Raw genomic sequence first — 15,625 nt, 5'->3', positions numbered from 1 at the left:
TCCTTTAGTCAGAGGATGTAGCTGCTGCTGCCAGCTAGTGGCCGGACGTTTAATTGCAACACAAAAATGAACCTGACGGGGAGAAGTTGTATACTTTTGTTTTGGATCAGGACCTTGTTTGCTAAAATATTTGACCCCTTGACTGATCTTCGTTTATTCCTATTTATGTAAATTAATTGTTAATTAAAACACATGTCGTGTCACAAACACGTTCCTCTCTTTCTACGGACATAAAACACTTTTGAGATTTTGGAGATTTTTATTACACACAGAGCAACATACAACAACTATAACACAACACAATAAGCACCGGTGGTTTGCGTCGTCACACTTCGCTGAAACCTGACCTTGAGGCAGTAGTAGTAGTTTTCTGGCCCAATTAAACTACCAAGAGTTTGCTTTAAATACATGGTATTATATCTATAGAATAAAGAGAATACTGGCTCACAATATAGATGTAGAGAGGGAGGTCTTGATTATTTGAATTTTGTATACATTTTGTAAATAAATGTAGTAAATGTTGTGTTTATCGATCGTTCTAATGAACGAGCAGATAAGATCGAGGTGTATTTGTCCAAACACACAGATCTTTGAGATGTTCTTCACGCAGGACTACACGAGTGGTTAAGAGTATGTTGCGTTCTACAGCCGTCCACCGGGGGGCGCTCCACTACTCTCCGCTCTCTTTATTCTGAAACACAACCAGTGTGGTTAAGGTTAGGGTTAGTGAGGCAGAAATTCCATCAGAACCGGACGCACCTTCCCCAGGTCCCGGCTCTTGACCTTCATCTTGTTGACCTGCGACTCGGCGATGTCGGCTCGCTCCTCCGCCTCCTCCAGCTCGTGCTGGACCTTCCTCAGCTTGGTCATGTGGACGTTGGCTTGTTCCTCCTGTGGGGGTTTTTAAAGAAAAGGAGGTTCACGTGACGTGATGAGATGTTTGTGCGTGAAGGACTCACGGCTTCTTCGGCCTGACGCTTGTAGGCTTTGACTTTCAGCTGCAGTTTGTTCACCAGCTCCTGCAGCCGCAGCACGTTCTTCTTGTCCTCCTCGGACTGAGGACCAGAAGAAACCAATGAAGAACGAAGGGTCATGAAGGGTCTTGAAGGGTCTTGAGGGGTCATGAAGGGTCATGAAGGGTCTTGAAGGGTCATGAAGGGTCATGAAGGGTCTTGAAGGGTCATGAAGGGTCATGAAGGGTCTTGAAGGGTCATGAAGGGTCATGAAGGGTCTTGAAGGGTCATGAAGGGTCATGAAGGGTCATGAAGGGTCTTGAAGGGTCATGAAGGGTCATGAAGGGTCATGAAGGGTCATGAAGGGTCTTGAAGGGTCATGAAGGGTCTTGAAGGGTCATGAAGGGTCTTGAAGGGTCATGAAGGGTCTTGTTCTTCTTAACATTTCCTCTTGTGGTTTGAAGGACATATTGAATACATTGCTTATTTCTTTTTTTTACAGGTGTATTATTAACAGTTAAAGAATAAAAGAAATTAGTTATAATTAAAATCCCATATATTTTTATCCAGCTTTTATCTCGTAAAGGTTAATTTTTTTTATACAACTTATCTCCTAATTTTTTATATGACTGTTATCTCATAATAATGTAGTATCAGCAGAAGTAGTCGTAAGTATAATAGTAGTTTTATAATAATTTAGTTATATGACTTTGATCTTGTAGTAACTTTAAATATATACAACTTTATTCTTGTAATAAATTATTTTTAAGTGACTTTATTTGTGTATATTTTACTATACGACTTTAATCTCTTAATATATTTTACTATAGACTGCTTTAATCTTGTAATAAATGTAATTATTTAAGACTAAAACGTATAAATGTTATATATACTACTTCGAACTCGTAATAAATGTTATATATTCTACTCTTATCTTGTAATAAATGTAATTATTAAAGACTAACTCGTAATAAATGTTATACATATGATTTCAATCTCTTAATAAATCTTATATATACGACTTTAATCACGTAATGTAATTTTTATATATTACTTTAATGTTTAAATAAATGTAATTATATACGACTCTGATCTCGTAATAAATGTAATTATTTAAGACTAAATCGTAATAAATGTTATATATAAGACTAACTCTTAATAAATGTTATATATACGACTATAATCTTGTAATAAATGTAATTATTAAAGACTAACTCCTAATAACTGTTATATATACAACTTCAATCTCTTAATACATTTTACTATATACGGCTTTAATCTCGTAATAAATGTAATTATTTAAGACTAAATCGTAATAATTGTTATATATAAGACTAACTCTTAATAAATGTTATATATACAACTATAATCTTGTAATAAATGTAATTATTAAAGACTAACTCCTAATAACTGTTATATATACAACTTCAATCTCTTAATACATTTTACTATATACGTCTTTAATCTCGTAATAAATGTTATTATATAAGACTAAACTTGTAATAAATGTTATTATTTGAGACTGTAACTTGTAATAAATCTTATATATACGACTTTAATCACGTAATTTAATTTTTATATATGACTTTTATGTTTTAATAAATGTAATTATATATGACTCTGATCTGGTAATAAAAGTATATACCACTTTAATATCCTTATAAATGATATATATAAATGAATGTAATCCTATGATCATCTAAAACTTTATGACCCTAAATGTCATCATATAATTTAACATCCTTTATATGTAAATACTTTTTAAGGATTAAAACATTTTATGTAAAAGACGATTTCTCTCCAAAAAATATTTTTTGGATAAAATAGTCGAGGAATAGAAATTCTAATACACATTATCAAAATTGTACTGGAAAGAGAATTTCACGTTGAGATATAATAAATCTTGTGTTCCGGGTGACAGACGTGGAACAACTGTTCACGTCACGCATCCCTTCAGCACCTGGTAGGTGAGCTCCTTCATCTTGCGTTCCAGTTTGCGAACCCCTTTGACGCTTTCTGAGCCGTGTCTTTGCTCCGCCTCCAGCTCGGTCTCCAGCTCCCGAACCTGCAGATGTTTGCCAACAGTGAGATCGTACCTTCAACTTTCACATCTAAACATCGTTTTTATTTACTCTGGCTTCAAGCTTCTGCATCTGTTTCTTCCCTCCCTTCAGGGCCAGGTTCTCGGCCTCGTCCAGACGCTGCTGCAGGTCCTTCACCGTCACCTCCAGGTTCTTCTTCATCCTCTCCAGGTGGGCGCTGGTGTCCTGCTCCTTCTTCAGCTCCTCGGCCATCATGGCTGCCTGCACAACACGTGAAGTCTGTTTTGGGAGCGACAAGATGAATCGGTCACGTACGTCTGTGATGGCCTTCTTGGCTTTCTCCTCAGCGTTCCGGGCCGCTTGCACACTTTCATCCATCTCCCCTTGGATTTGAGACAAATCTGTTTCCAGCTTCTTGCGGCTGTTAAGCAGACTGGTGTTCTAAGAGAAGACGTCTTTTCTTTAGCTGGCAGGAGTAGTCGATGCTAGGACAATCGTAGGTGAGGGTTGGTAACCTGCGAGTGGAGGAGCTGGACTCTCTCGCTGGCGTCCAGGAGCTCCTGCTCTGCCAGCTTGCGGCTTCTCTCGGTCTGATCCAGAGCTGCTCTGATCTCCTCCATCTCGGCCTGCAGCAGGTTGCTCCGACGCTCTGCGATGGCCACCTGTTCCTTCATGTCGTCGTTGTTCCTCAGGACGTCGTCCAGGTGGATCTGCACCTCCTACACCACACGACCAGGAGGGTTAACGAGGGGATTCGGTTCTGTTCCAGGCCTCTGACCTTCAGCTGAACTTGGATGTTCCTCAGCTGCTTCTGGGCCTCGGCCGCCTGCCTGTTGGCGTGACTCAGCTGGATCTCCATCTCGTTCAGGTCTCCCTCCATCTTCTTCTTCACCCTCAGGGCGTCGTTGCGGCTGCGGACCTCGGCGTCCAGGTTGGTCTGCATGGTGTCGATGACCCTCTGGCTGTTCCTCTTCAACTGCTCGATCTCTTCGTCCTTCTCTGCGATCTTTTTGTCCACCTCGGATTTCACCTGGTTCAGCTCCAGCTGCACCCGGAGGATCTTCGTCTCCTCGTGTTCCAGGGAAGCCTGAGGAAGGCGGCGAGGTGTCAGAGAAGCAGTGAGGACTGTGTCGCCTTTTTTACCTCCGCCTCCTCCAGAGAGGTCTGGGCCTCTGACTTCTCCTGCTCCGCCTGCTTCTTAGACTTCTCCAGCTCGTGGATGGTCTTGCCGGTTTCCCCCAACTGCTCCGTCACATCCATGATCTCCTCTGCGTACAGAAGATCGTTAATGCCTGACAGCGTCTAAAGAAAACAGGATCTTCACACTCACGCTGGAGATTTTTATTTTCTCGTTTGAGTGTCTCCAGTTGCTCCAGGGATTCCTCGAAGGCGTTCTTCATCTTGAAGTTCTCAGTGCCCAGAGACCTGACTTCTTTCAGAGCCAACTCCAACTCAGCTTGGCCTTCCTCGTATTTCTGCTTCCATTCGGCCAAAACCTGACAAACAAACAAACAAGTGAGAAGTGTTTCACTTGTGGGAATGTCGGGAAGTGATCGCTCGACAAAGGTACTGTCGGGACGACCACCTTGTCAAAGTTTCTCTGCTTCTTGTCCAGAATGGCAGCGGCGGCATTGGACCTCTCAATGTCCATCATCAGGTCGTCCACTTCTCCCTGCAGACGTTGTTTGGTCTTCTCTAGGGAAGAACACTTGGAGTTCACAGCTTCCACAGCTTCTTCTGCGTCCTGCAGGCGCACAGCCAGCTTCTTCCTGAGGACGCACACAAACAGTCGGTGCAGAATCCCGGACGTAGATGTGGATCTTACTTGGCCTCCTCCAGCTCTTCTGTACGCTGGATGGCATCTGTCTCGTATTTGGTTCTCCACTGGGCCACGTCGCTGTTGGCTTTGGACAAGCAGCGATGCAGCTCGGCTTTGGCCTCCTGCTCCTCCTCGTACTGCTCTCTGAGCAGCTCGCAGTCGTGTCGCGCCGACTGCAGACTGTGAGCCAGAGCGTTCTTCGCCTGACGAGAGATCATCACTTAACCTTTGCGCCTCTGCGATTCTCAACATCATTCATACCTTCACCTCCTCCTCCAAGAGTCTCTTCAGCTCATCGATCTGCTGGAGAAAGGCTTGTTTTCCACGCGTGAGCTGCGACAGCAGCGAGTCTTTCTCCTCAAGCTGACGGCACATTTCACCTGAGCGACAGGAACTTGGTCAAAATGGCGGCTGACAATGAGTTGACCAAGTCTAACCGTTCTCTGTGTTCAGACGAGCCTTCTGGGTGGAAAGGTCGTTTATGAGCCTGGTGTTTTCTTCTTCTTTGGATTTGGTCTCGCTGAGCTGATCTTCCAAAGTGCGACACATTTTCTCCAAATTGATCTGCAAGTGAGAAACACTTCAGTGTCACGCTTGATGGTTGAAGGTTGCTTTTCTCTTCTACCTTAGCCTTGGCCATGGACTCGACGTTGCTGGACAAGTCGTCCATCTCCAGCTTCAGCTCGCTCTTCTCCTTCTCCAGCTTCTGTCGGACCCTCTGGACGTTGTCCAGCTGTTCGCCCAGCTCCGCCACACTGTCGGCGTGCTTCTTCCGTAAGGCGGCGGACGTCGCTTCGTGCTGCAGCGAGTACTCCTCCAGCTCCCTGCGAAGCTTCAGAAACTCCGCTTCTCGCTTTTTGTTCATCTCCACTTGAACGGCAGTGGCTCCTCCGGCCTCCTCCAGCCGCTCGCTGATCTCCTCCAGCTCCCGGGACACATCCGACCTCTGCTTTTCCACTTTGGCTCGGGACGCTCGCTCCGATTCCATTTCCTCCTCCAGCTCCTCGATTCTTGCCTTCAGAGGAGAGATTGTTGTAGCTTGAAACTCGAGTAACAGAAGAGGTTGAACTAACCTGAAGCTCTTTTATCTTCTTCTGCAGCTGAGAACCGAGTGCTTGTTCATCTTCCAGCCTCGACTGCACCTGTGACAGCTCAAAGTCTTTTCTAAAGAGAAAACGCAAAACTCATTAAATCTCATGAGAGGTTTTGAGTAAACCCACTTACTTTTTCAACTTTTCGTCCTGCTGCTGCTTCGTGTTCTCCAAATCCATGATGGACTCGTGGGCCAGTTTGAGATCGCCCTCTAGCTTCCTCTTGGCCCTCTCAAGGTCCATTCGGACCTTTTTCTCTTGCTCCAGAGAACCTTCGAGCTGCACACATCAGGGACTTTTCTGAGTTCGTGGAACTAGTGTTGGCTCCTTCAGTGCTTCCTACCTCGTCCACCTGCTGCTCCAATTTGGTTTTGGCTTTGGTCAGAGAGTTGATCTTGTCCTCCTCCGACTGAAGGTCGTCTAGTGTCTGCTGGTGAGCCTCCTGGAGAGATTTTTTCTCCCTGGAGAGTTTGTTGATGCTCTCATCTTGACTCATGATTTCTTCTGTCAGGTTCTTCACCTGCAGCCAGAAAAGTTTATTTTTCTACATCTGCGGATGGCAGGGGTTCTTCTCACCTTGTTCTCAACTGCGTGCTTCTCCTTCTCAACTTTGGCCAGCGTGAGCTCTAAGTCATCAATATCCCTCTTCAGCTCAGAGCACTCGTCTTCGAGCTTCCGCTTCTTGGCCGTCAGCTCGGAGTTCACCTCCTCCTCGTCCTCCAGCCTCTCCGTCACTTCCTTCAGCTTGGCCTCCATTTGGATCTTGCTTTTGATCAGACCTTCACAGCGCTCCTCCGCGTCCAACAGGTTGTCCGCTTCCTGTCACCAGAGGTTTCCACATCAACACCCATGACAACATCTCTCCGTATGCGAACCACTTACCGTTTGGACCTGCAGGAGGAGGTCGTTCTTCTCTTGGACAACAGAAACCATCTTCTCTTCCAGTTCCCGCCGCCTGTTATCGGATTTAGCCAGGTCTTCTTTGAGCTTCGTGAAGTCCACCTTCATCTGGGCCATTTCCTTCTCAGCTTCTGCGCTCTTCAGCAGCGGTTTGAGTTTAAAGTACAGCTTCATCCAGGGCCAGTGTTTGACGTTCATAAATGAACGGAAGTTGTATTGGATGGTGTAGATGGCTTCTCTGGACGTGTAAAACACAGATCCCCAAAAATGTAATGGCACTTCCATAAAAACAAGTTATTCATCTGGAATGACTGAGAAGTCCTGACTACCTTTAAAAACAGTTTCTGCGAGACGCAGATCATTCAGGTTTTAAATTCTGTTGACAGGATTGTCATTAATGTGAAAAAGACGATTGTTTTCAGTAGGAAATTTGCTCAAATTTATCCCGGAAGAAAAGTTCACCCTCAATACCTGCAGTTATTCCTCTGCACCTAACTGAAATACGACCTTCATTAGGACCATTTGAAAATAGATGTCTGGGTCCACGATGGTACACGTTCAACAGTTAGACAACAACATGCAGCAAGAGATACGAGCTGATTGAATCACAGGACGATTAGGACGGAAATTTGATCCAGGATCACGCTCAATAACAATGTTCAAACAAGATCAGGTGACTCTAAATTGCCGGAAAAATCAGATTTCAACCTTTCATTGCATGTTGCTCACAGCTAATCACTGCTGGAGCTAGGCTTGTTGTTCACTGTGTTGAAGGATGTTGTTTAGAGAAATACAGATCCTTCCATTGGCTAAAACCTGGAGGAAAGACGTGTCTGATGGTTCTCACGAGGCGACCATACTTGACTTACTTCCTGGCCATCATCTTCTGATACTCCAGTCGGATGAGGAATCCTCGACACAGGGCCTGGGTGGACATCACCACTTGAGCTAAACGTTCATCTCGCATCTCCTCCAGAGTGCCAAGCAATCCAGCCTTGAAGAACACCTGGAATAAAGGACTTTGGTCACTACCCCTTAATGCAAACCTCCTCCAAGTAAGACCTTAGTGTGTCCGAATTTGTACTGGGTGTGGTCTACGTCGATGGATCCCAGGAGCTTCTCAGCAGCCTTTTTATTGTCCATGAACTGACCCTCCGGAACAGCGCTGGCGTTAAGTATCCTGTACCTGTGAGGAGTTTGATTGTAATGATTTAAAGTCTTACCTGAACGTCGCTGCTTCATTTACCTTTGCTTGAAGTCTCCGTAGAGGATTCTGCTTGGGAAGCCCTTCCTGCAGATCCTGATGCCTTCCAGTACTCCATTGCAACGTAGCTGGTGGATAACCAGCTTGTTGTCCATTTCACCTGAGAAGGAGGCAACATTTGATGAATGGAAATTAGGAATACAACAAGTATTTACACCCCAAATAAACACATCTTGTTGATTGTGACCATTTTCAAGGACAACTGTTTTCACTGCTCACCTGGTGTTTTGGTTTCATTTGGAATGAGGCAACGGACAAAGTGAGGATGAGTTGTTCTGAGGTTGGTCATGAGCTTTCCGAGATTCTCCTGAAACACATTTCAACTCATTACAACTGTTTTGTTTTTTTTTCTAATCAAAGCTGTACCTACTCTGAATAGAGCTGACACTGTTTGGAAAGAAGCTCCTTTTTTCTTGGATCCTTTTTTAACTCCACCAGCCGCTGGATCTGCACATGGAGGGTCCAGTGAAAAAAAACGTGTGAGCAAAGAAACGAAAAATCATTGGCTGAACGATGGGCAAGAGTTGAACACTGGTAAAGATTTCAACAATAATTCATGCTTTTTCTGCTGATTGAACCTGAGTAGGTGGCGTAAAACATGGACAGTATTTTCACAGAAGACTTCTGGTAGAGCTGCACCACGGACTCGTTGAGAGGATCCTTGTTCTTCTCCAGCCAGCCGGTGATGTTGTAGTCCACGGTGCCGGCGTAGTGCATCAGAGAGAAGTGAGCCTCGGGCTTCCCCTTCACCACCTTGGGCTTCAGAAAGCAGCTGTTCTTTCCAAGATGCTGGTCGTACAACTTGTTCTTGAAGGAAATATCAGTGGATTTCGGGAACATGCACTCTTCCTCGAGGATGGAGAAGATGCCCATCGGCTGGAGGCCAGAGAGGATTTAGAGATGGTCTCCGCGATGTCAATCTGTGTTAACAATTACCTTCTCGATGAGCTCGATGCAGGCCGCCAGGTCCATCCCGAAGTCGATGAACTCCCAGTCGATGCCCTCCTTCTTGTACTCCTCCTGCTCCAGCACGAACATGTGGTGGTTGAAGAACTGCTGCAGCTTCTCGTTGGTGAAGTTGATGCACAGCTGCTCCATGCTGTTGTACTGAAGGCCAAAGTTTTTGTTTTACGTTCATTTTCGTGGGGAGAACTTTGAGTCTTACGTCGAATATTTCAAAGCCGGCGATGTCCAGGACGCCGATGAAGTGCTGCCTCGACTGTTTGGTGTCCAGCTGCTGGTTGATCCGCATCACCATCCAAGAGAACATCTTCTCGTAGACGGACTTGGCGAGGGCGCCGATAGAGTTGTAGACCTCGTGCGGAGAAGATTCAACTCAGTGACGTGTGAAAAACTTACTTGATAACTTTTTAACCATTTCAGTATTAATGATTAGCCATCATCATTTTTAGTTCCGGGGAAAAAGCAAGTTATTTATTTAGAGTGAGGTCAAATAACTTCCAGATCCTGAAACACATTTTAAATCATTCTCCAGCTACAAAAACTCTCATGAAACCTGTGTAGAAAAGGTGTTAAAAGGTGCAGAATGTTCTTAATAGTGTGGGTCATAATGTTTCCTCACCTGCTGCACATTTTGCGCTTTAGTCACATACTCGTTCCCCACCTTTACTCGAGGATAGCAGAGGTTTTTTAGCAGATCTGCAGAGTTGAGCCCCATCAGATATGCTGCCTTATCCGCCACTGCAGCCACAAAACAAGAATCACGTTCCCGTCGACGACTAAAACCCTCTTTTGACAAGAGTTCTCAACCTTCGGTCCCATCAGGCTCGGCCTGTTCCTCGCGCGGCTTCTGCTTGAACTTCATGTTCCCGTAGTGCATCACGGCGCCCGTCAGCTTGTAGATGGACATTTTCTCGTCCACGGAGAAACCCAGAATATCGAAGGCCTCCTAAATTCCGAGAGAGTTGAGTCTACGGCAACACCGTTTGTTTTTTTTATATCACTCACATCCGTGGCCATCAACTCTTCAGCGTCGTTGATACTCTTGACGCTGATCTCTCCTTGACTGATGAAGGCGTAGTCGTAAGGGTTGGTGGTGATGAGCAGCAGATCTGCCAGAGAAAGTTGCTACGTAGATCTTTATTGATAAGACACTAGTGATTGTTCTTTTGTTACCGGTCAGCTCCGGCTTCCTGTTGCACGTCAGCTGGTAGAAGATGTGATAACTTCTCTCCGCGGAGAGTTGGAAGGACACTCTGGACTTCTCCAGTAGGTCTTTAGAAACAAACGTGGTTTTAAACATGAAACCTTTTATTTGAAAATGATAACTTTGAGCTTACAAGTTTCTATATCTGCTGACGCCAGTTTTCCAGTGGCTCCGAAATGAATGCGAATGAATTTACCCTGTAAGTGTAAGCGTATTTTATAGAACAAAACAGTAAAGTAGTCGCTTATGTTCGATGTAACTTTGACTCACAAAGCGAGAAGAGTTGTCGTTCCTCATCGTCTTGGCGTTCCCAAAGGCTTCTAGAAGAGGGTTGGCCTGGATGATCTGGTCCTCAAGCGTTCCCTAGAAAAACAAGGTCATCGTCCAGCTGTGCCGGGCTTCAGTAGAATCATGGACTGACCTTTATTTTATTGGCGCTCTCTTTCTTCTTGTCGGCAGAAACCGCGATTGTCGCGAAATACTGAATGACTCGCTTGGTGTTGACGGTCTTGCCGGCCCCGGACTCGCCACTTCACGGAGGTGGATGGGTTAAGCGTGAGATGAGGTCAGAGTTCAAATCACGGGTTACTCACGTGATCAGAATGGACTGGTTCTCGCGGTCTGGAGACGATAGTCACATGATGAGAGTGTGATGTGTGTCTGAATACCAGGTTTTGTTTCACCTGTGAGCATGAACTGGTAGGCGTTGTCCGACAGAGCGAAGATGTGAGGCGGGACTTCCATCCTCTTCTTGCCTCTGTAGGCCTGGACCACCTCCGGGTTATAGACCGGAAGCCATTTGTATGGATTCACGGTCACGCAGAAGAGACCCGAGTAAGTCTGTCGGGAAAAAAAAAGACAAATTTGGAAGTTGTTGTTGTTTCAGGCGACGGAATCTGGAAGATTTTTAAAGAAAGACTCGGATCACGACGTTCCCTCCGAATATTAAAAGAAGACTGACGTAGATCATCCAGGCGGAGTAGCGCTCCTTCAGGTTGAAGAGCACCGCTGGCTCGTGCAGGTGCGTCATCATCACCATGTCCTCGATCTTGTCGAACTTGGGCGGGTTCATGGGAAACACTTGGTCTTCTCGCACCGTCACAGTCTGGGAAGAGATTAAAAAAAAATGAGCAGAATTGACAGAAAACGTTCCTCGAAAAAGTCGAAGAGGAATGACGAATCATTTGAGTAACTTCACCAAGAACGTGGATCATTTCTAAACGCCTGGAGGAGTCAGTTGGACTCGTGAAAGACATGTGTCACGATCACAAAAAAACCCACTCTGTCGTCCAGCGTCTTGGCGACCACCTTCCCGTCCTCCTTGTCCTGGATCTGGGCCTTGACGTAAAGCTCCTTGTCGTCGTGGACGAAACACGCCGTCTTGCCGTCGAAGGGTCGAGCCTGAGCCTCGGTCCGCTCCCTCTCGGACTTGCGAAGGAACTGGGCCGCCGGGCCGAAGATGGACATTTCCCCGTCAGAACTCATTTTTTCTCCTGAGAGACAGAGACACGTCAGCGGCGGCCAAGATGATGGAAGGCGTCAGACTCACTGTCACGTCCAGGAAGAAGAAGAAGAAGGAAAGACCTGCGAGAAAATCAACGTTTGCTTGGATTTTAAACCTTTCAACGGAGGGTAAGAGAAGACGTATGTAGAGTTACAGCAGGGCTGGGCCATTAAGATTCTTTAAGGGCCACATTAAATTCTCTGAATGTTGTTAGGGGCCGTCAAGCAAAAAGAAAGACGGAAAAAAAATCCTAAAAAATGTGGTTAGGGGCCGTCAAGCAAAAAGAAAGACGGAAAAAAAATCCTAAAAAATGTGGTTAGGGGCCGTCAAGCAAAAAGAAAGACGGAAAAAAAATCCTAAAAAATGTGGTTAGGGGCCGTCAAGCAAAAAGAAAGACGGAAAAAAAATCCTAAAAAATGTGTCATTAGGCCTTGACATTTATTAAGCTAAATAAGCTGCAATTTTATTCTTGTATAGATGAGTTTTTTTCAAAACATTTCTTCAATTAACTTGAAAAAAATGTTTTGAGGGGATGAATATATACACAAAAAAATTACACACGAAAAGGAGGGAAGTGTTATGTGAAAATGTAAATGAATCTTAAATACAAAATACATTTTGTAATGCATTAGAACCAGTTAAACATGATCGTACTTTGACGTTACGAGGGCCGCAGGTCGAAGGTCTGAGTTACAGGAACAGATGGATCAGGAAAATAATGATTCGGACTGAAAAGAGAGAAGTTGAAGGGTGAAAGAGAGGAAAGGGTTGATGGAGAGACTGGTGGACGTCAAACAAAAGAAGCAAAATATTCCATAAAGGAAGGAGGATTAGTCACGACACTGACGACCGAAAGAACAGCAGAGAACGGACAGATCTTATGATCCCGACTGAGTGATGGACGTGTCAATGAACGAGGGATGAATGGATGCACTGTTGGTGTGCGGCGGTCAGAAAATGCCTCGCACTGTGGAATGAATGAACTGATGAAGGGAGAGGGAGGAAGTAATTTCATGGCTGGATGAGGAGGCGAAAAAATAAATGATGGACAGAATGTGTGAATGGATTGAACACTTGGATGAAGTGAAGTTGATGACGAACGGATGGATTTACTGATAAGAAATGGACGAAAATGCATGAATTTGGATCATTTAGATGAACAAGGAAGTCCTGGTGAAAAGAATGAAATGATGGACATAAAGAAAGGGAGGATGATGTCGTCCTGGTCGAAATGTTGCTCCGACGGATGGACAAATGGATGAAGAAAAAGAGGAAAATTGATCTCCGGCGCAGGAGTTATCGACTCACCTCCGGATCGTCCCGCAGTAACGGACCCACCAGTCGCACCGGGCCCTTAAATACCATCGATTGTCTTTGATGTGAGTCCGGCGTCTCCAGTCGGGTCCGGTTACCGGAACCTTCTGGTCCGGGATTAACAACAAAAGGAGGCTAAATATAGTCGCTTGACAAACATGTTAATTAAAAGTCATTTGTGTGGCAACAACGTTTTCTAGGGCCTCACGGGTCTGAGCCTGCTTTCAAACCATTGGACTGGTTTCTGAGGACGATGTTTGGACAAACATGATGCTGGAGTCAGTGATGAGTTCACCCAGAGGGAGTGAGAGTGGTTCATAGAGTTAGCGATTTAATTCGATTTAGACTCATTTTCCAGAGATGTTTGTGTCAAAACTATTGATAATATTGTATATTACCGGACTATTCTGGAGGTCGTGTCAAACAGGTGACCGGTGGGGGGGTCGGGGGGGGGGGAAGGGGGTCCCGGACGCTCGAACAGACACAATTGATTCTTTTATTTTGGGAGGATTATCGAGGGCAGCTGCGGGAAGTGAACGCCTCGCAGGGATCGGGAGGTTTTAGCCGCCGGAGCAGAGAGTCTGGTCCAAAGTAAACAGACCAGAGGGTCGAGGAGACGCTCGGCAGACGCCGGCGGGTCTTCATCGCTCGACGTTCACTGCTCATGACACAAAAACAACTTATTATTTCAAAAACATACAATTAATGTGATCGTTTTATTATGAGCAGATACCTTTTTTTCATTAAGCAGATTCACTAACTCAATGTCAGCCCCGTAACAGACGAGATACTCTACACTTAAGAAGTACATTTATTCAAATTCAATGTTCAAAAGAAATGTCCAGAATGGATGGATATTTTATTTAGTATTTACAGATTGTACATTCTGATCCACAACATACACAAAATGTTACGGCGAGTTAAATCTCACACCTGTCAGCGATAGCCACGAGCTAAGCTAAGAAGTATGGATTTGAGTTAATGTGTGTTATGGTGTGGTAATTTAAACACTAACAACTACCGAAAAGAAAAAGAAATCTTACTTTTTTGGAACTTGCTTGGCTCCTGCCAAGGGTTGCGGGATGGTTCATTTTACCTCACTGCAGCTAGCATTGTTAGCCACGAGCTAAGCTAGTATAGCGTTCAGTTTAAAATGTCTTTCACCATATTGTAGATTGGAAAAAAACTCACCGCTATCTTACTTTCTATCTATCTTGTGTTACGGGCTGGTAAGTTAAGTTAACCACTAATTAACCACCAAATAGAAAATAAATAAAACTTTGTTGGAGCCTTTGCTCCATCAAGGCTTTTATATCATTCGCGGTCTGTGATGTCACTTCAAATAAACAGTGTCTCTGTAACGGACATGTACACGTTACGGGGTGATTAATTAAGTATGAATGAATGAATGAATGAATGAATGAATGGATGAATGGATGAATGGTTTATTCCGGGCATGACAGTCTGGTTCACATTTCATCATTTCATCATGGTTTGAATATTACATGCATGAGAAGCTTGAAGCGTATCTAGTCTGCATTAACTTCAAAGATAAAATTTAAATTAATAAAAAATTGTGATTACATAGTAAAAAAAAAAAGAATCACAGATATAATCATATCTTAAGTTCGAGAAAAAACACACAGATAAAGTCAATTTTTAAGAAAACACAGGTATATATTTTTTTAATCGTAATTTGTAAAGATAAGAGAAACACAGTTATAATCATTTCTTACTTCGTAAAGATAAAAAAAAACACAGTTATAATCATTTCTTACTTCGTAAAGAGAAAAAAACACAGTTATAATCATTTCTTACTTCGTAAAGAGAAAAAAACACAGTTATAATCATTTCTTACTTCGTAAAGAGAAAAAAAACACAGTTATAATCATTTCTTACTTCGTAAAGAGAAAAAAAACACAGTTATAATCATTTCTTACTTCGTAAAGAGAAAAAAAAACACAGTTATAATCATTTCTTACTTCGTAAAGAGAAAAAAAAACACAGTTATAATCATTTCTTACTTCGTAAAGAGAGAAAAAACACAGTTATAATCATTTCTTACTTCGTAAAGAGAAAAAAAACCAGTTATAATCATTTCTTACTTCGTAAAGAGAAAAAAAAACACAGTTATAATCATTTCTTACTTCGTAAAGAAAAAAAAAAACACAGTTATAATCATTTCTTACTTCGTAAAGAGAAAAAAAACACAGTTATAATCATTTCTTACTTCGTAAAGAGAAAAAAAAACACAGTTATAATCATTTCTTACTTCGTAAAGATAAAAAAAAACACAGTTATAATCATTTCTTACTTCGTAAAGATAAAAAAACACAGTTATAATCATTTCTTACTTCGTAAAGAGAAAAAAAAACACAGTTATAATCATTTCTTACTTCGTAAAGATAAAAAAAACACAGTTATAATCATTTCTTACTTCGTAAAGAGAAAAAAACACAGTTATAATCATTTCTTACTTCGTAAAGAGAAAAAAAAACACAGTTATAATCATTTCTTACTTCGTAAAGAGAAAAAAAACACAGTTATAATCATTTCTTACTTCGTAAAGAG

At 43.3% G+C, this 15,625-nt stretch overlaps 1 protein-coding gene across 1 annotated transcript; it reads right to left on the bottom strand.

Annotated features, from left to right (window-relative positions):
- Positions 1–670: 670 nt before the first annotated feature.
- On the bottom strand, positions 671–11,721 carry LOC148064436 (myosin-2-like). Its single transcript, XM_087809646.1, has 39 exons — positions 11,518–11,721; positions 11,198–11,341; positions 10,920–11,076; positions 10,830–10,857; positions 10,658–10,766; positions 10,507–10,599; positions 10,370–10,433; positions 10,206–10,304; positions 10,038–10,141; positions 9,840–9,978; positions 9,652–9,770; positions 9,235–9,384; positions 9,006–9,176; positions 8,648–8,945; positions 8,440–8,516; positions 8,289–8,376; positions 8,052–8,169; positions 7,868–7,991; positions 7,675–7,811; positions 6,788–7,043; positions 6,482–6,724; positions 6,249–6,425; positions 6,039–6,184; positions 5,888–5,978; positions 5,440–5,829; positions 5,252–5,378; positions 5,076–5,194; positions 4,821–5,017; positions 4,581–4,764; positions 4,326–4,491; positions 4,139–4,263; positions 3,774–4,082; positions 3,511–3,714; positions 3,311–3,436; positions 3,086–3,256; positions 2,914–3,018; positions 960–1,055; positions 760–891; positions 671–691 (listed from the first exon to the last, which is right to left on the bottom strand). Exons 1-39 carry the CDS (start codon positions 11,719–11,721, stop codon positions 671–673), a joined length of 5,808 nt encoding a protein of 1,935 aa, XP_087665772.1.
- Between the last annotated feature and the right edge of the window lie 3,904 nt (positions 11,722–15,625).

This window comes from Callionymus lyra, chromosome 15 (genome assembly GCF_982586985.1).
Source record: "Callionymus lyra chromosome 15, fCalLyr1.hap1.1, whole genome shotgun sequence".
Lineage (NCBI taxonomy): Eukaryota > Metazoa > Chordata > Actinopteri > Syngnathiformes > Callionymidae > Callionymus > Callionymus lyra.
This window is presented reverse-complemented; position numbering and strand designations above follow the sequence as displayed.

Coding starts and splice junctions, on each gene's coding strand:
- LOC148064436 (XM_087809646.1), bottom strand. CDS start 11,721: ATGAGTTCTGACGGGGAAATGTCCATCTTCGGCCCGGCGGCCCAGTTC. Junction 4,492..4,580: donor AGCAGAGAAACTTTGACAAG/GTGGTCGTCCCG, acceptor TTTGTTTGTCAG/GTTTTGGCCGAATGGAAGCA. Junction 892..959: donor AGCGTCAGGCCGAAGAAGCC/GTGAGTCCTTCA, acceptor AAACCCCCACAG/GAGGAACAAGCCAACGTCCA.